At 49.2% G+C, this 19,915-nt stretch overlaps 1 protein-coding gene across 1 annotated transcript in view; it reads left to right on the top strand.

Annotated features, from left to right (window-relative positions):
• The window catches only part of CNGB1 (cyclic nucleotide gated channel subunit beta 1), a gene marked incomplete at both ends in the record, with an annotated part of 28,217 nt that extends 8,756 nt beyond the window's left edge, over positions 1–19,461 (top strand). The window contains 19 exons of the mRNA XM_080638363.1: positions 1,916–2,045; positions 2,407–2,449; positions 4,739–4,874; positions 8,118–8,216; positions 9,039–9,196; positions 9,314–9,493; positions 10,229–10,437; positions 11,295–11,345; positions 11,461–11,547; positions 11,912–11,976; positions 12,415–12,537; positions 13,735–13,876; positions 14,109–14,268; positions 15,519–15,616; positions 15,702–15,785; positions 16,180–16,298; positions 16,885–17,031; positions 17,834–18,050; positions 19,249–19,461. Coding sequence (XP_080494489.1) covers positions 1,916–2,045; positions 2,407–2,449; positions 4,739–4,874; positions 8,118–8,216; positions 9,039–9,196; positions 9,314–9,493; positions 10,229–10,437; positions 11,295–11,345; positions 11,461–11,547; positions 11,912–11,976; positions 12,415–12,537; positions 13,735–13,876; positions 14,109–14,268; positions 15,519–15,616; positions 15,702–15,785; positions 16,180–16,298; positions 16,885–17,031; positions 17,834–18,050; positions 19,249–19,461 — 2,461 coding nt within the window. The remainder of the gene's footprint in view (positions 1–1,915; positions 2,046–2,406; positions 2,450–4,738; positions 4,875–8,117; positions 8,217–9,038; positions 9,197–9,313; positions 9,494–10,228; positions 10,438–11,294; positions 11,346–11,460; positions 11,548–11,911; positions 11,977–12,414; positions 12,538–13,734; positions 13,877–14,108; positions 14,269–15,518; positions 15,617–15,701; positions 15,786–16,179; positions 16,299–16,884; positions 17,032–17,833; positions 18,051–19,248) is intronic.
• Between the last annotated feature and the right edge of the window lie 454 nt (positions 19,462–19,915).

Below are 19,915 nucleotides of genomic sequence, written 5' to 3'. Positions count from 1 at the left end.
GCGACCCAGCCTCGGGGGGGAACTGGGGATGCTCTCGGGAGGAGGGATGCGTTCAGGAGATGTGTTTTCAGAAGGGATGAATTAGGGAAGGATGCGTTTGGGAGGAGGGATGCGTTTGGGAGGGATGCATTTGGGAGGGGTGCGTTAGGGAGGGATGTGTTTGAGAGGAGGGATGCATTCAGAAGCTGCGTGTTCAGGAGGAATGCGTTTGGGACAGGTGCATTCCGGAGAGGTGCATCCAGGAGGGATGTGTTCAGAAGGGGTGCATTCGGGAGGGATGTGTTCAGAATGGATGCATTAGGAGGGTTGTTTTCAGCATTCAGGAGGGACGCTTTCACCAACAGGCCTGCCCTGGGCTCGCTGCTGATGCAGAACCTGCTGCTAGGCAAGTGTCTCCAGGTGACACAGGCTCTGTCTCCATCACCTGTAGCAACTGTAGCCCCAGACATCCCCTCCTGTGGGTCTGAGCAGGGACCTGGTTTGTTCCTTCCTTGGGAGTACCCAGCTCCTGGAAATGGTCCATGTGATTTAAAACCACATCCATTAGTTCAGGCAGTTGGGATGATTATGGAGTTTATGGAGCTGAATTTAAAGATAGGATTATGTGTTGTGCCTGCAAATGCTTCCTAATACAAGCAGGTACAAGTTTACATTGTTTTTTTCCATTGTAGAAAACAGCCCAGTTATTGCCAGTGGTTGTAGGTGGTGACTTTGGTCTAGATGGTATTTCAAAAAATCTTTCCACTTAGTTTAGTGGTTAGCTCTGATTTCAGATGAGATAAACATTTAGGGATTTGTTACCTAGTGCTACAATATTATTATCTGTTAATTCCTCTGAAATAGCTGAAAATGCTCAATTAGTCATTGTTAAACCCATATCTTTATGTTTCTTCATAATCTGTTCCTAGAGCTCTACTGGAGATGCTTGAGCTTCAGTTGTTGGGTGAATGAGATGCTGCTCCATCCCTCACTGTATTTGTTCATGAGAAAAGAGAGACACTGGCGAGTTTTCTAGGTTAGGATAAAAGACTTGTGATTGCATTTGAAGGGAGCATATTTAAATAAAAATAAGGGGCAGGGGGATTATTAAAAATGATTTTTAAAAGACCTTGGAAAATAACAGCTTTTCAAGGCATGGAGATAAAAGAGAAAAGGAGCAGCTGCTTGTTTACATACCTCTTCTGACTTAGGGCCTGCAAAGGATGCAGGAAGATTATTTCTTTGGGTTTTTCAATTTTCCTGCATTTAGCTGTCTTACGATATTTTCATTATCCCCAATCCCTGTTTCACATTTCTCTCCAGGGAAGAGCACATCAGGAGATAAACACACAGAACAATGTGATGAGGCTTGGGTTTTTTTTCAGTTATGGTTGTATTAAACCACTGAAATCTACCTTGTGAGCCCCCTTTGCAGAGTGGTGGAGCTGTGGTCTGCATTTGCTGCAGGAGGAAAATGAGGATTATGTATCCTGGTGGTGTCTTGCATATGCAGACTTGGGGTTCAGATGGTGCTTGCAAGGCAGTCCTGCCTTGAAATCAGGCTCTCAGCTTTTTATGTGGCAGATCTTCATTATATGAGAAATCATTCTGCACAGCAGGAGGAACATATTGCCTGTACTTTTCTGCATATGCGATCTTTCCTGATGCATCTGCACTATTTATGCACCTCTCACCTGGTCTCCCATGTACTATGTTTTCCAAGTCCTAACCTAAGCAGCAATAGTTTGAGTATCATTTTTGTATTAAATGAAGATTTCTGTGGTATTGTTCACTTGCAAATGATGCCTGTGGTGCTCCTCAAAACTAGGAGCACCATGCATCATCCCCATGGATGGGATGCCCCATCTGCAACATGCCCAACCTTGGAAAAGGCAGAAGGGAGGGCACTTTTCTCTGCTTGATGTCTTCCATCCAGACTCCTGCCCCTGTCACCTTGTCTTGCTGCCGAGAAGGATGTGGAGGAAGTCTACTTTGCAGAGGAGGCCTTCAGGATTGAGCAGCTGGAAGAAGCTGAGATAAGTGATCTCGAAGGTGCTTTTGTACAGGTACAGCATCACTCCCTGCCTGGCTCAGGTCTGCAATAAGCTTTTGCTGCCTGGTGTTTGCCAAGGTCTCACAGCTTGCCTGGAGGGTCGCAGTGTCCTGGTGAAGAGCAGGGATCGGAATTGGCCCTGGAAATTTTTCCCACCAGGACATCCCCATCTCTGAACCTGAGACAGCAGCAGTACCTGTTCACCAAAGGAGAGGTGCTTTCATCCTAGAATGGTGGTGCTGAACAACAAGCTGAGGGGCTGGAGAATGACAGGGGAAGGGTTAGGGAGATATGGGGCAACAATTGAGCTGCAAAGTTTGCTCTCTTACAGAGCAGCTCTTGCTCTCCTTAAAAAGGCTCTTTTCATTTTGAAGGTGGAAAAGAAGACAGCTGAAGCTGCTGAAACTGATGCTGAAGGTACATTATATAGCACCATAAAGGCAAATTAGGATGACCCAAAGTAGGCAATGCAATGCCCAGTGAGGAGGAAATGCCACCGCTCCCTCCTCAGGCAGCTGAGTCTCCTGCAGCATGGCCTGTGTTGGGCACCAGGGCTTTCCATGGGCTTAAAGCATCACATGGGCACTGCGGGATGGCAGTGTTGTTAGCAGCTGGAGCCAGCTCTGGAAGGTGGCGCTTACGTGTTACTTAGTCTTGATTAAGCAATATCTGATGTGAAGGAAGAGTTTCTCCTTCAGCTGGAAAACTTAGAGGGGGGATAAAAAGGATTTTCTCTACCACTTTACTCAATTGAGGAAGTAACCAGTGGCATAAAGCATGTTTTCATAGTAAGGAGGTAAGGGGCTGGTAATGAAAATGGGGTGGTGAGCTCCTATCACAGCCTGAGTGAGCACAGGAAGGTCTTGGCATAAGTCCACTGACATCAGGGAAGTTACATAAGGGATGGCTTGACCTGAGCCCTGGAACAGCCTGGAGATTCCTCTGCTCTTGAAGACCTTGCAGAAACCCCCGCTTTTGCAGCAGTGCTAGAAAAGCTTGTGATAGGATGCTCACCACCACTGTCCTGTGCCACCAACATCTGTGAGCAGCAGGCAGCAACAACCTCCCACAGCCCTACATTTCTCTCCCCTGACATAACCGTCTTGTCTCAAACCACTTTGTGTTTTATTGCAGCTTCAGATGCCTTGTCCCTTGCTAGGCACCTAGCAGCATGGCCAGGCGTGCCCGAGACATTGAGCTAGATCAGCTGGTGCACGACAAGCCGCTGGCTGCGGGGGATTCCTCCCCTTCTGGCCGCGGTGAGCTAGAGCAGCTCCCCAATGTCCCCAGCTACCGAGCCACCACTGCCTCCCGCATCCCAGCCTTTGTTGCCAGCAAGCCCAAGGCTGGAGCTGTCAACCCCAACTTTTGCCATGAGGAGCAACCTCCCCTAGGTATTAGAGATGTTGGCTCTGACAATAAGCTTGCATAGCTTGAGGGGGGCAAGGAGGTATTGCTGTAGTAGTTGCTTTTTGGGGGAGAAACATAGTCAAAGCTCACTTCATGTTGCAGCACAGAGATGGGATAATAGAATTCATGCATTTTCTGCTTCTGCCTCATCACCATGTGCCTTTCCAGCTATCCCCTAGAAAGCATTTGCAGATACCCATAAATGACACGCTATACATCTGAACTTGCTTGGCCAAAAATTCTCCTGAAGGAAATGCTGGCAGAGGGTTAAAGATCTGCTGCATGCAGTTTTCTCCTTAGCATCCATGCAACCTACTCCTACAGGACAGCAGGATGGAGTTTTGCTCTTCATGGCTTAACCCAGAAGTACAAATTCTGTTTCTGTAGCTTTGCTTCGCCTTGTTTTAACCAGTGAGCCAAATTGCACCGCTTTTCCTTACCTGCAATATGATCTTAACTTTGAACCCCAAATAGGCCTTTTCTCTGTGATTTGGTGGAACCATGCTCTGATTCACTGGTCCCATATTGTGTGGGACAGGAGGGGATGTGTGGGGTCTTTCAGATGTGTGAACCCCTTCCTCCCCTGCTAAAGAATCCTGAAGAAACTCACTGCATTTTGTTGTATAGCTAAGAAAAGAGATGACGCTTTGCAGTCTTGCTGGCTGTGGGGTCTGGCCAAGATAACCCCCAGCACCGTTTCTCCCTCAGGCAATTGGCATCTCTCTTTTCCCCACTATAAACATCCAACCTTCCTTCTTCTAACCCTGCAGGTTAGAAGCAGGTATTACCTCTGCAAAAGAGAGAGACCATAAGTGCTTATTTATATAGTCTCTTATTCTGCATGAAAAGCAAATGCTTGTGTAATTAGGAGCTTGCATGATCCATATGTTTATGTTCAGAAGAACCTGGAGATGTTTCCAGACCTTGGGAGGGAGGTTTGCAGCTGGAAATCCTGGGTTCGTGTCTGACACCTGCAGCTGGTAATCCTTGTCTCCATTGTGTTCCAAATTATGGGAACCCTATGCTTGAACAGAGTAGCTAGAATCGCTGCAAGCTGGGAAAGCAGAAGAGGAGCAAGTGGCAGTTCTCATGATGTTAAACACTGGGGGAAAGGAGAAAGAAATGCTACAAAGTGCTAGGAGAAAGGAGTGCCAGTCGAAAAGGGAATGGGGGGAAAAGGAGAGGCCTTCTGGAATGTTGGGGGGTTTGGAGGCAGCTCCACAGAGGCAATGGGCTTTGAGGGTGCTGGGCCTGCATCCTTCTCACCTGCCATTATTGTCCTTCTCCACGGACCAGGTAGTTACCCCACTGTGGACATCAAGAATGTGGACAGTGGAAACAACGCTGTGGAGGACAACTGGACCCACTTACCAGTGCCCACTGCTGCCAGTAACATGCTGGAGGTGCCCGGAGTGGCTCCAGCATCCCCCAGGTATAGCTCTGTCCCGGCATGTCCGTGAGTCCCGAGGCTTTAACTCCCCAACAGTGCCAGTACAGGAGATTTCATACAACTGTATGGAGCAACCCGCTCCTGGCAGGTTTGGATAGTGAGCCCTGTCTGTGTGTCCTCCTGGAGGTGGGCTCGATCCCCAGGCTGTGTCCCATTTTTGTCCCACACATCTGTGCTCCCAAATTCAGAGTGCAGAGGATCTGTGTGCTGCCTATGGGCCTTCATCATAAATTCCAACACTTACCTCCTTCTATGTTTCCTGGAAGAATTTGCAGCATCTCCCCTTTAGGTTTGTGCCCTCAGATCAAGGATGCTCAGAGAGGGGGAAGATAGATGAACAGGGCAGAGTATTCTTCTGAGATGGAGAAGTCCACCAGGTGAGGCTGTGTAACTCCTCTCTCTCTGGGATATGTGACTTTGCTGCAGATGTTCATCCACTTCTGAATCAGGATCAAGGTATTAGGCTTTCTGTTATGCCTTCCACCAGCATAGAAAATGGACAATTCCTATTAACACCCATGTCATGCATCCCAGAACATCTTGGGCATCTTTGGAGGCCAGGATCCAGCAACCCAAAGGCACGACCTTAGACAATTCTGTCTCCAACATAACTTTTTATCAAGTCTTTTGTCAAGATCTTATTGTGGCCTTTTGATACGTAAGGGAAGGCATATAAGAAAACTGGAGAGGGGCTTTGGACAAGGGCCTGTAGGGACAGGACAAGGGGGAATGGCTTTAACCTGACAGAGGGGAGGTTGAGATGAGATCTTAGGCAGAAGTTCTTCCCTGTGAGGGTGCTGAGGCCCTGGCACAGGTTGCCCAGAGAAGCTGTGGCTGCCCCATCCCTGGCAGTGTTCAAGGCCAGGTTGGACGGGGCTTGGAGCAACCTGCTCTAGTGGAAGGTGTCCCTGCCTGTGGCAGGGGGTTGGATCTTCAAAGAAACATTCCATGCTCCTATGGTTCCCCACAGAGCCATTTTTTGGAGCACCTCAGTTTTCTCATGCTATTTTCTACCAGTTTCTTAAAGCAGGTTTTATATTTGCAATTACATGTATGAGCACATGAAACTTTCTGCTGTGCCTCTGGGTAGTGTCTCTCAAGACAACATTGGTAGTCCCTTGCTAGAGCTGTAGATGTTTAAAAGCAATCACCTCTTATTTTGCTACATAGAAAAGTAAAATTTCAGCTTTCTGAACCAGAAGTAAAACGCTTGGCTCTGGCTGGTATTTTCAGAGGAAGAGGGCATCAACTCTGCATTGAATAATCATCCATTTGTCCTAAGTCACTTTTATTGGCCACAGTCTTGAGTTCTTTCCTAAAAGGATCTGTGAAGGATTAGGGTTAACATTGTTTAGACAGAGTCAGGAAAGACTTATCACAAATGAGCCACACCAGAGGTCTGGAGGTCCTGTCCCAGAAAGCATCCCTGCAGCTGGACTGTATCAGAGAACTAATTGTTTTCCAGGAGATTGTCAGGAAAGGTTCCTTCTTTAACATGGATGATTGAGAACCTGATAGACTTTCCAAGGTTCTGAACTTGTGGTTGCACATACATGAACTTCTCTATGGGTCTTAACATCTCAGTTTGCCTCTGAGCCCTTTAGCCACCAGTTTTCACAATCCACTGAAGTTTTCTTTGCTCTTCGGGTAGCTCCTGCTCCTTCTCATATATCTCTGTCCACTGGGAACACAGGTGATCTACAGGCACCATGCAGAATATCAAGGGATGTGTCCTGCACCTCTGAATGTACTGCCTTCTTGGGGACATTTGTTGTCTTTTACATCTTTCCAAGGGCATCCATTAATCTGAAGCAAAAAGAGACATTTTTTCCCACATGGATGTTGACACACAAAGCTTTGCATGTACTTGGAGGGCAACCACATGAGCTCTGTGGCCTATGGGGAGCCATGCCACAGGCAAAGAGGGAGGTGGCGTTACCCTCTCTACAGGGTCCCCATTATAGAGCAAGAGGCCATTGAGCTGTCAATGTAGGCATCTTGGGCTTGCTTATGGATAAGGATGGGCAATGGGGCAGCACGATGCCCCAACGGGGCAGAGCCAGGGAGAAAGTGGCTGGAGACCGATGAGAGGTGATGGATGATGTCCTAACAAAATCACAGATCTTAGCAGGACTTTTTCTCTTAAATTATGTGGGTTTGGGAACCTCTTCATCCATGTCTGAGGGTACTTTGACATGAGGGTTGGGCTTGTTCATCTGTTCCACTTCCCAGCAGGGCATGCCCAAGGGCCGATGAGGTTGGAGATGGGTGGGTTCATAACATCCAGCTTTCTTCAGGAGATCTGTGATGGCAGGATGACCTCCCTCAGTGTCCTGCTTGCTGCTGCTTCACATGCACACTGAGCCGTTTTGCACCAGGGTCAGTGAGATCCTGGTTAATTTAGAGCAACTGCTGTGGTGGCAGAAGACAATTTCTGTTGTTGCAGTTACAACTCTGGAGTTGGCTGCAGGCTGCAGTCCAGATTTTTGCCATGATTGTCACCTTCACATCCACCTCTTCCTTCTGCCACTTTGATTGTCCACAATTAAGGAAGTTGTCCTTGAAAGCTGTGTGTACCAAAGGGAGCCACCAGCTCTGTTAGCATGCATCTTCCAGGAAGACATCAGCTGTCACTGCCTCAGCATCAGCAGGACATTGTTTATAGGGCTCCTCCTGAACCTCTTGAAGCCGTTCTCATCAAGTTGAACTTTACACTTGGCTTTGGAGGTATCAGCAGCAATTGAAGGGTCCATGTTATGTACCTGCTGCTCTGCAATTCACTCTGTCTTAGGGATTTCAGGTCCTATGGAACCAGCTCAGAGCCTGGCACTGTCCCCAGAACCTTCTCTTTTTTCCAGTTTCATTCACTTGCTCCACCTTACTGCTATTGCATTTCCCTTGCCCACTTCTCGAAGTACAGTGGTATGATGGTGCAGCAGAGGGGACGAGTACAGACTGGTGCCTGCCTTCTGTGCATCTTGCTGGGTGCCCAAAATGGGTTGAAAAATGGTCTGTGTGGTGCCCAGGAAGAAACAGGGCTTTAGCAGCAAAGGAGCAGAATGGTTTGCTGTCATTTACTTCAGGCAATGCCAAAAAATGGGGGAAGACTGACTCTGGTTGGAAAAGGGAAAGTGGAAACCAGATGAGACCTGGGAGGAGGAGGAAGAGGAGCTGGATGAGGATGGGGGAGAAGCTAAGCCTCAGCTGCTGTGTTTATGACCACAGGAGGAAGCTACCGGCCCCTGAGGATGGTCTGGAGGAGAGACCCATGAGCCAGTCCCCAGTCCAAGCACTGCTCAGCTGTGATGAGAAGCAGAAGGAAAGGTGTGTGGTGGGGCCGAGAGGTTCCTGATCAGCGCTAGGGGTTCAGATCCCAGTGCTCTGATGGAAACAGAAAAGATCCTAGGAGTCCTGGGATACCAAAGGGAGAGGGAGCCGCCTTCTCTGGGAAGCAAAGGCTTGGGGAGGGCCTACACCTCCTCATAGGGCGGGAATTTTCCTTCTTCCTGAGCAGAAAACATTGTGCCACGTAACACAATGAACCAGCCTGGAGCTACAGCAAGCAGGCTTGTTTCTGTCCTCCCTCCTAGTGATGGTCCTTGGCCGTGCTAGGTGAGCATCCTGGTCTGAATCAATCATAGAACCATGGAATCCTTGAATTGCTTGGTTTGGAAGGGACATTAAAGCTCATCCAGTTCCAATCCCCTGCCACAGGAGGGGATACCTTCCATTAGACCAGGTTGCTCCAAGCCCCATCCAGCCTGGCCTTGAACACTGCCAGGGATGGGGCACTTACAACCTGGTTTTAATAAAGAGGCTGAAAAGAGACAATACAGTGTGTAAATTCAGGGGCTTGGTGCATATTTGCATCTCATAGTTCTTCCAAAATCATCCTCTCCTAATCAAATGCAATCCAGTATGGGATCTTGGTGCTTCCCAAGTCCCTCTGAAGGCAAGAATGAGGTGTGGGCTGGTGCTGTTTGATGGTATCTTACTGAAACCACCTTAGCTTGTGTTCTTCTGATCACACAATAATCAAATAAATATGGGTAAATCCTAAACCAGGATCCTGTAGGTTAAAAATGGGCCATGAACCTACCCTTGACCTTTCCTACCTGCATGAGATGCCTGGTGGTTTGCCCACAGCCTGCCTGAGCGCATCGGTTCAGCCACAAGCCTGAGCAGCACCGTCATCAACAACCGGCTTCAGGAGCTGGTGAGGCTCTTCAAGGAGAGGACCGAGAAGGTGAAGGAAAAGCTAACTGACCCCGACGTCACCTCAGAGGAAGAGAGCCCAATGGCATGTGAGTTCGAGTGGGGCTTGGTCCCCACACATGCTGTGTTTTAACCTTGTTAACAGGTTAACACATTGCAGCAAGAAGATTTTCTGCTCTTTCAAATAACTGTGTGGCCTCTCCCAGCTCCTGCCAAGCCGGCACTGCCAGCAGCACCAGTCCCTCACCCAGGAGGGCAGCCAGAGGGGGAGAAGGTGGCAGAAGAGGAGCACTACTGTGAGATGCTGTGCTGCACGTTCAAGTACCGGCCCTGGCTGCACTGCCTGAGAAACTACCAGTTCCCCAGCAGCATTGACCCTCTCACCAGTGAGTGATGGAGCATGGCCACTGGGCTGGTGAGGCAGCCAGAAAGGGTGGGGAGGGGAGGAGGTGTGAGAGATGAGACCTTGTAGAGCAGGAAGGTCAGCTAAGCAAGGACCAACTTACAAATGTCTGCTAAAATCCAGTCTTAAGTTCCCCTGCAAGGCACAGGTTTTCCTAAATACTTCCCCTTAGTTATGGGTGTCAGGAGCATGACCAAGCAGAGAAGAAGCAGCAGCTTTCTGCTGCCTTTCAGGCTTTTTATTAGGCAAACGCTGTCCTTGTGGTGTGGACATCCAAAATGAAACTAAAAATCACAACAGAAAAATCCACTGTCCAGTGACACCCCCTAGGAGCTCAGCTCCTTCCAGGGTCTTCGCTGTTTCACAGCCATTTCAAAGCCCTCAGGCTCTGGCAGGTGGCCGTGTGCTCAGCACAGCCTGAGGAGGGAAAGAAAAGCAAGAAAGTCAAGAGCAAAGCAAAAGAAAACCTACTTGACTCAGCAAAGTCGGAAGAGGCTTTGTGACAAAAAGCAGTGTGCTCTGCAGCTGGTGGTATTCACTTTGCATCTACAGCCCAGGTCACTTGAAATTAAATGCTGTCAGTATTCAATAGAGACCTCTTGCAGGTTTCCCTGTGGCACTCGGGGCAGGACAACGGGATGAAAAGCCCTTTGTGTAGTGGTTTCCCATAGATGATGGACATGGGCCCCACTAATTGCCGTGTGATTCCTGTCCACAGATCTGATGTATGTGCTGTGGTTGTTCTTCGTTGTCATGGCCTGGAACTGGAACTGCTGGCTGATCCCTGTCCGCTGGGCTTTTCCCTACCAGACGCCAGCAAACGTCCACTGCTGGCTGTTCATTGACTACCTCTGCGACCTCATCTATCTGCTTGACATCCTCTTCTTTCAGACCCGGCTGCAGTTTGTCCGGGGGGGAGATATAATAGTGAGTGGCAGGGCTGCATCCCAGTGCTGGGGACAGGCTGGGGGGACCCTTATTGCCGTGAGCAACATGGGTGCTGCTGCTCCATGATCTCTGAGTTGAGCTTTCTCACCAGGGCTCTGTCCACTCTTGGAGGACTGCAAGCATCTCTCCTGCCATGTAGTGGATAAGCAGGAAGTATTTTTTTGCCCTAAAGTCATATATTTTTGCTCTGACGTCAAAACTAGCCTATCTAGAAAGCATGTGAGGTCCATGGCAGCCCCGTTCCTGGGTAGGAATGTTTAGAGCGTGCTGCTCCATGGAGCAGTGCTCCCAACAGTGTGGTGCTAACTGTGAGCAGATGGCATGATAAATGTGTTTCATACAAAGGAGCACAGCTAGGCAGAATGCATTAGCAACATGACAAAAGCGATTGCAATCTGAATGCACAGATCATGCACCAGAGATAAGTGAAAGCCCTTGAATCCATTTCCATATCCAATTAAATAAGCTGGGAAAAATCAGACCTTCAGGGTACAGCCTTCCCATGGCCCACAGCAATGGTCAGATCTGTAAATCTGATTTCTGTGGCACTAGCACTGTGATGTGCTCTCTCCGGGATGCAAAATGAGCATGGGATGTCCCAGGGTAGGATGGGAAGCTGGTATACAGCCAGGTCTTCTCTTGGCATGGCCAGGATGGTCATGCCTGGCTTTCCTCTACTGCTCCTCTTGCTCTGCTCCCTTTCTTGGGCACAAAGGGAGCATTTTCCCCGTTGTAGTGCAGAAGAGAAAAGTCAGGCATGACCATGTTGGCCACAACTTTCCTTTCTGTAAGCAATGATTAACCTTGCTCTCTCTCTCCTTCCTCTGCCCAACCAGAGCGATAAAAAGGCCATGAAGGAGAACTACCTGCGATCACAACGCTTTAAGGTTTGATGTCATTTTACATACTAATCTGAATCTTCAGTGTGAACCGTGGCTTGCAGCTCCCCCCCACCATGTCTGAGGGTCCTCACAGCGTTTCCTCTCTTTGTGTGGATTTCAGATGGATATGGTGTGCCTCCTGCCCCTGGATTTCTTCTACTTCAAAGTTGGCGTCAACCCACTCCTGCGCTTTCCTCGCTGTCTGAAGGTAAGTCTGAGCTTACAAAACCAGGCAGAACACCAGCTGCAGTAGATGTGAAGGAGTACCATGCTGATAGGGGTAAGCTGTGGCTTGCTGCACTCACAGATGATCACAAGAGGGTTGTAAAATGGATGGAAAGTCTTGTCCCAACTGCTTTGTGGAGCTGTTGGTCAAACACTTCTTTTCAATCCTAAAACATGCTCATATGTGAGTAGAGGGGCACTCAGATGGAACCATATCTGTTTGTGGCAGTTCAAGCTGTAGAGGGGCTGCAGGAGGGAGAGTGGGGTTTTATAGAGATGTAACTCTCCTGGTGGGAGTCACAAGAAGCTGGATCACACTGAAGCATGCTGCTTCCCTTCTCCTCCAGTACATGGCCTTTTTCGAGTTCAACAACCGTCTGGAGGCTATCCTGACCAAGGCATACATCTACAGGTGAGGGGAAGAGAGGGAGGGAGAGACTGTAGAGTTGCTGTTTGCTATTGGGAAAGAAGGCTTGCTTTGGTGTGCACCCATTCTGGGTTCCTGATTTATTTTCCCACTATTCCTGGATGTTCCTAGCTGATATAGGTGTTACTTGATGCAGGCGGGACGCGGGGTCCTGGAGCTGTGTGAGTAGGGTTCCCTGTCTCTGACCCAAGGGTGACTGGGGTGCTAATGGTGAAAAGGAGCCATGAGTGGACAAGCTGCTTTTTCTGGCACTTGTGGAGCTGCAGAAGGGGCAGCAGGGCTGCACACTTGAGTACTCTGTAGTTCCTGCACTTGGCTCATCGCTTAGAAGCAACTTGTGACGCTGGGGGTGTTCTGACATGTTTCCAGCAGACACTGTATCACGTCCCTTCCTGTTCTCTTCTTTTTTGTTTGTTTTTGCAGAGTGATTCGGACCACAGCCTATTTACTGTACAGCTTGCACGTGAACTCCTGCCTCTATTACTGGGCATCAGCCTATGAAGGACTAGGCTCTACCACCTGGGTCTATGATGGGGAAGGAAACAGGTACCAGCCAGGGTTTGGGTCCTCACATAGCACAGATTGCTGTGATGAGCTGGAGTAAGAAGGGAGGTATTAGGATGCAGGTGGCTTCATAAAAAAAACCAAAGAAATGGGTTGCAGGTGCCAGGTGATGTGGAGCCAGGGAGAATGATGGGGACAGGAAAGGTGGGATTTGCAGTAATATACAATGCTGCAAGATAAAGAGGCTGCAGTTAGGTTGAGATAGGAGACAATGGCAGGTTGAAAAGACTGAAAAACTGGGAACCTGATGCTGGAAAGCAAGAGAATGATCCCTGACTAAGCAGGATGGGAGGGACAGATCTGTTCTTGTTGACCTGCTGCCAGGCTTGAAGTTGTGTGTCCTTGGTGCCATGTGTCAGGCCCTCAGACAAGACCATCTCTCTCATTCCCAGGGTGTGAGACAGTGGCCACCCCTTGCCATGGGATTTCCAAGATATACGTATTAAATGTCTGTTGTGTTGTGAGTGATGGGTGCCACAGGGAGAGCACTTAGCTCATGAGCTGAGCACCACCTCATAGCAAATGCCCACACTGACTGTTTTACAACACAGGCATAATATGATCCTGAATAACATTCAAATGAGAGTTTCCTGCAAAAAGGCATGGGCAAGTGCATTACAGACTTACTGCGAGGTGTGGGTGTAGGTGGGGACAAGTGACTGTCACCCCTGCAGCCCTAGTGTTGCCTTCCCTTCAAGCACTCAGCTCAACATGTTAATGTTGCTGTTATATAGCTATTCAGTATGATATACACATCAGTATCTAAGTGTAACTATAGCATCCAAGGGAATGCCCAAGACCAATGAATCAAGAATCCACTTGACACCTCTGGAGTTCCATGCCAACAAGTGGCTCACAAACCCTTTTTTCACCCTGACTATTTCTAATAGTGTAAATATTGCTGAAAAAATGTTGCTGGTTTATGGTAGTGGAGCTGTAAGAGCAGAAAATAGGAGTAGCCAGAGCAGCTGAGCCTCCCATGCTCCTACTCCTGTAGCATCTCCAGAAGCACCTGTGAGTGTGGTGGAGAGTTTGCAGCCCCTTGATTTTCCCCTTTCCATAATTACTCTCAGCAGGTTCTGGCTTGCCATGGCCAGAGGATGTGAGCTCAGTAGTGAGGGGAGAAACAGGCCTTCATGCCAGAAACACCTTCAAAACTGCCTCCTCTTTTCCTCTCAGCTACATCCGCTGCTACTACTGGGCAGTCAAAACCCTCATCACCATTGGGGGCCTGCCGGACCCCAAGACACTGTTTGAGATCGTCTTCCAGCTGCTGAACTACTTCACGGGTGTCTTTGCTTTCTCCGTCATGATAGGGCAGGTGAGCAGGAGTCCCGGGGACTCCCAGCCTCCCCTGGGGAAGGTTTTGGTGGGGTTGGTCCACTGTCTCTGGGTTTGTTTTCCCCATTGAGGACCTGCTCAGCATTGGTGGAAGACAAAAAGGGTTTGGCAGATGCTGTTAGGACTCAGCAAACATGCTCTAGATTGCTTAACAGGCTAATGGGTAAGTGACAGCAACTAAAATATCTCTTCCACCTCTTCCTCCCATCCAGATGAGAGATGTGGTCGGTGCCGCTACTGCGGGGCAAACATACTATCGGAGCTGCATGGACAGTACCATTAAGTACATGAACTTCTACAAAATCCCCAAAACTGTTCAGACCAGGGTGAAAATGTGGTACGAGTACACATGGCATTCGCAAGGCATGCTAGGTGAGCTCCAGCCACTCCAAGGACCCACACGTGCACTGCTGTTGCTGTACAGAGCTGAAATGTTACTGTCAAATAGCACTGTCGTCACAGGGAGGGGGTGGCTTACTTTACTCTTGTTTGCCCATCTATATAGTATCTAGGCTGCCATCAAGTTGTACATCACTCATGGAGCACCAAGTCCAGCATCCCACCCACTGGTCCCTGGGGAGTGGGCAGTGACTAGCAAGTGCTGGCCAGAGAGTGTCTAACAGCAAACCCATAAGCTCACCTGAAGAGTAAATCATAAAATCACAGAATCATCCAGTATCAACCCCCTGCTAAGAGCAGGGACACCTTCCACTAGACCATGTTGCTCCAAGACCCTGGCCTTGAAAACTGCCAGGGATGGGGCAGCCACAGCTTCTCTGGGCACCCTGTGCCAGGGCCTCACCACCCTCACAGGGAAAAATTTCCTTATATCTAACCTAAATCTCCCCTCTTTCAGCTTAAACCCTATCTCTTGGGCCCTATCAGTACAGTTCCTGATAAAGAGTCCTTCTCCAGCATCCTTGTAGGCCCCCTTCAGATACTGGAAGGCTGCTATGAGGTCTCCTGGAGCCTTCTGCAGGCTGAACCAGCCCAGCTCTCTCAGCCTGTCTCCAGAGCAGAGCTGCTCCAGCCCTCGCAGCATTTCCGTGGCCTCCTCTGGACTCACTCCAACAGCTCCACGTCCCTCTTGTGTTGTTGCCTCAGAGCTGGACACAGGACTGCAGGGGGGTCTCCCCGGAGCACAGCAGAGGGGGAGAATCCCCTCCCTCGAGCTGCTGCTCACGCTCTGGGAATGCAGCCCAGCACACAGGGGGGATCTGGGCTCAAGCACACACTGAAGCCAGGTCATGTGGAGCTTCTCATTACCCAGCACCCCCAAGTTCTTCTCTGCAGAGCTGCTCTGCATGATGTCTCTGCCCAACTTGTAGCTGTTCAGGCAGGACCACTGCACCCACCATCCTGGCCAAGAAAGATGCAGCTTGGACTCACTGGTCTGTCTCCAAGAGCCATCAGAGCAGAGATAACGTGAAGGGCAGCTCTCCATCACTCACTGGCTTTAGACCTGCAAGTTGCTTGGTTGGCAGAGGCCGGAGAAGACCCTTCTGGGCAAGCCTATTCCTGTCCTCTGCCATCAGAACATGGGCTGCTTTCCCACTGCCACACCAAGGGCATGATCTGGGATTAAGTGTGGGAAAGATCTAGTGTTCTGCTTTCTCTCACAGATGAGTCAGAGCTGCTGGTGCAGCTGCCAGACAAGATGAGGCTGGACATCGCTATTGATGTGAACTACAGCATCGTGAGCAAAGTGGCCCTCTTCCAGGTAGCCCCTGCAGCGTGGGTTCTGCCCAGCACAGCCTGCCACGCTGGCACAGACTAACCATGCTGTTGGCTTTGTTTCTGCTAAGGGCTGTGACAGGCAGATGATCTTTGACATGCTGAAACGGCTCAGATCTGTGGTCTATCTGCCCAATGACTACGTGTGTAAGAAGGTAATGAGATGCTCAAGTGCCTTCCAATCCCCGGTGTCATGGCTGGGCTGCAGGAGCACTAGCCTGCGATAGGAGCAGTGCAGAGTGGGGAACGCCAGGCTTGGCTCATCAGCATGGCATCGAGCCACTTCACAGAGCAAAAACATCCTCCTTTGCAGCTGGTCTTGTGCAAAGTCTGACCTCTTCTGCTGCAGCCATGAACAACAGGAGAGCAGGGGGAGACTTTGGGATGCTTAGATGAGGATGCTCAGGAGTGAGCACCATCAGGAAAAAGCATTTGGAGAGTCTGGAGAGGGCAGCATGGTCATGGGGGTTTCCAGCAAGACACAGGTTAGGGCACCCATAAATTCTCCCTGTTTGTGGGCACCCCACACAGCACCTATCTTCACTGCAGGGAGAAATTGGCCGTGAGATGTACATTATCCAGGCGGGGCATGTGCAGGTGCTGGGGGGACCTGATGGCAAAACCGTGCTGGTGACTCTGAAACCTGGATCCGTGTTTGGAGAGATAAGGTGAGTGAAGCATTCCCATGGAGCCAGGGGAATACAGCTTGTGGGCTCTGGGTGAGGAAGGTGGGAAGTGGAGAGATCAGCAGCACCGTAGTTAAGCCATGTGATTGAGAGCCATGAACACTGAGCAGTGTCTGCTACACAAATTACAGCTTGTTTTCTCACATCTTGTATATTTTTGTGCTGTTTTCTGCCTGGAGAGTTAGTGACAGTAAGCAGAGGTATATGGAGGGGTGGGAAAATAAACAAGAAAAGGTATTTCACTAAACCAGCCCCTCATTCACCCATTTCCTGAGCATGTAAAGTCCTGCACCAATAACACTGTGACAGAGGTTGCCTCTGTACAGCCCAGCAGACACCAGACTGGTGTAAAATGCAATGTTTAAACCTTCAAAAAGGCAAATCCTTTTTTATATGGCTCTCCTTGCCAATGTTTACATCACTGTTTAAAAATTGGGCTTGCAGTATTTCGGTGGGGGTGAAAATTAAACCTGAGTCCTCTGAACAACAGAGATCGAGACATGCAAAGGGAGATTTTCTTTAAGCTGTGCTCAATAACAGCATTGACGTCTCATTGTGTCTCTCTCAGCTTGCTGGCAGCAGGAGGGGGCAATCGCCGAACAGCAAATGTCATTGCTCATGGCTTCGCCAACCTTTTCATTTTGGATAAGAAGGACTTGAATGAGATTTTGGTGCATTATCCAGAGTCTCAGAAGCTGCTGAAGAAGAAGGCCAAGTGCGTGTTGAGCTGCTGCTTTCTAGCCCATGGGGTTTTCAAAGAAAACCTGATAAGGGGTTTCAACATCACAGGAGAGATCTCTCTGTGTGTAAGGCCCTGTGAAAACTCCTGCTGCAGGCATTAGGCATGAGTCCCAGGTGAAGAGTGGGGCTGGAGCTGCTGCATCATGGCAAGAAGCCTGGAGATGCCCAGAGCCAGCCCAGCCCTGCTGCAAAGCACCCTTCCCATACCTAAAAGGGCTACAAGGTTGCTGGAGAGGGGCTTTGGACAAGGGCCTGTAGGGACAGGACAAGGGGGAATGGCTTTAACCTGACAGAGGGGAGATTGAGATGAGCTCTTAGGCAGAAGTTCTTCCCTGTGAGGGTGCTGAGGCCCTGGCACAGGGTGCCCAGAGAAGCTGTGGCTGCCCCATCCCTGGCAGTGTTCAAGGCCAGGTTGGATGGGGCTTGGAGCAACCTGGTCTAGTGGAAGGTGTCCCTGCCTGTGGCAGGAGTTGGAACTGGGTGAGCTTTAAGGTCCCTTTCAACCCAAACCAAACTGATTCTGTGATGATTCTATGATTCACTGCTAAAAGTGAGTGCAACTCAGGAACAAACAATGTGCATTCGTTAAAAAATATATTAAATTATTCATATATATAAAAATTTATATTTTTAGAACCACTTAGATTTGTTAGTCCTGCCTTCCTAAGTCATAAAAAATACCTGCTTTTTTTAAAGCCTGCTTTTTCTGCATTGTAAAACCCAGCTAATACAACACACCCCCAGACTGAAATAATCTCTTTTTTTCCTTGATGTAGGAAAATGCTGAAAAGCAACAATAAATCCAAAGATGCAAAAGGAGTCCCTGGAGACTCACTGATCATCCCCCCAAAACCTGACACCCCGAAGCTCTTCCAGGCTGCTCTGGCTGCAGCAGGGAGGATGGGGGGAAAAGGGCCACTGGCACAACTCCGCTGGAGGCTGAGGGAGCTGAAGGCGATGCAGGCAACGCAGGTCAGCATGGGAAGGATAAGTGTGGTCAAGGTGCCTTAAAGGAGTGAGCTCAGGTTATCGGGGTCTGACGTGGTGTGGGCAGACAGGAAGGGGTGGTTCAGCATCTCACACATGGCTCTGGGAGAATGCTGTTGTCCCACAGGGGGTTGTTTTGCAGCACAAAAGGGAAATACATTGACTTTTTGCCCAGCTATGCTAAGCCTGAGCCTAATTTCCAGCTGAGCTATAGCCACAGATGCACGTATCTTCTGTGCTGCAGAGACAGAGCCACTTGTAGGGAACTGATGTGCTGGCGGGACAGGGGTGATGCTGGCATCCAGCACCCATAATATTTGACATCAAATCTCTGGCAGCATGTCAGGGGCAGAGCCCCCAGCAGCAGACACACTGGCCTGCCAGCTCTGCAGGAGCTGCCTTGAAAAACCCCTTTGCTGGTTTGTCATAAGCAACCAAAAAAGAAAATGGCCCTGCTCTATTTTTTTCTCTCCTTTCCTCCAAATGTCTCTTTTAAACTCATAAAAGAGACTGTACCTCCATGTAGACCTTATTGTGGCTCTTGTCAGCATGGAGTTATGCATACTGTCTGGACTGTAAAGGGAGGTGAAAGAGCAGCTGATATGCAGCACGCCATGGCCTGGTAAATACCCAGGTAGATGCTGAGCATATCTGCACCTCTGTAGAGCCTTCACACAAGACAGTGCTCAGCACTAACAACCAGTCGAAGGCAGCAGTGGACAGTGGCACTGTGTGCTCCATGTGCTAGTGGCAACAAGACCCATATTAGGATCTAACCATTCTAATGGGGTTTAGGAGGACCCTGTTAGAAGGACACCCTTCTCTGTGGCACATCTGTTAGTGAAGTTTCTGAAGCTCCTCTGCAAAGGAGGCCTTAGGACAGGGCCGCTCACAGCAGCACTTCTGCCAAGTTTTTGTGTAAATCAGCCCCCCCAGATGCTTCATGAGAAAACAAGGTCAGGAAATGTAGTAAAGCTTCGCTGCACTCATCTCTGAATATGTGCATGATAGACTCCAGCTGCCCTTGTCTCAGAGATCATCCTTGGCAGCAAGCTGATATTCTGATGTGAGGTCCAGTGTGGTATAGCTCTGCAGAACACTGGCTTTGCACATCACTGATGCCATGGCTGGGGCATTGGACAAGGGTCTGCTAAGCTTCATTCTGCCTTTCTTTTAATTGTTTGTTTATTTCCTTGGATCACAGGGTTCCAGATTAAGTCCAACCCCGCCAAAATCACCAGTGCATCAGAGGTCACCCGTCACCTCCCACAAAGCACGCACCCACCTGGGAGAAGAAATATTCTCTAAATCTTCTGATAGTTTAGTCACTATTCGTGTGATTTCCACAGCACAAGAAGATGAAGAGATCCTTGCTGCTGAGATTTCAGAGCAAGAAGAGGAAAAAAAAGATAAATGAGAACCAAGCAGGTCCTGGGGCAGGAGTTAGAAGCTGTAGCTATAAGCTTCGCTATGTGCTGCGGGTAGAATCTGCATTTTCTGTCAGCCTAGACCTTCACTCACTGTTGATAAAGCCCTCTGCCATATGACCCAAAATCATACAAGGTTTCTGAGCTCTGAAACCTGGGCATCTTTATGAATATTCCCACTAAGTCTCAGGCCAGCCCTCTTGCTTCGAAATCCAGCCTTGCCGAGAGGGAGCCCTGAAGAAATTGCTTTTTATGGCTCCGGGTGGTTAATGAGTGTTCAGGTGAAGTGTGAAGAGTTCTTTGCCTCTGATAGCTGAGTCACAGCTTGGTCAGAAGCAACCAGGGGACATAAACAACAAGGTTTCTCTCTTGGGCTTAAGATAGTCAGGAGCAGATGGAAAGTGATTAATTCAAGAAGGATGTGGACTATGCTCACAGGCCAAG

This window comes from Psittacula echo, assembly GCF_963264785.1.
Source record: "Psittacula echo genome assembly, chromosome: Z".
Taxonomy (NCBI): Eukaryota; Metazoa; Chordata; class Aves; order Psittaciformes; family Psittacidae; genus Psittacula; species Psittacula echo.
The sequence above is the reverse complement of the archived record's forward strand: the minus strand, read 5'-3'. Positions and strand labels throughout refer to the sequence as shown.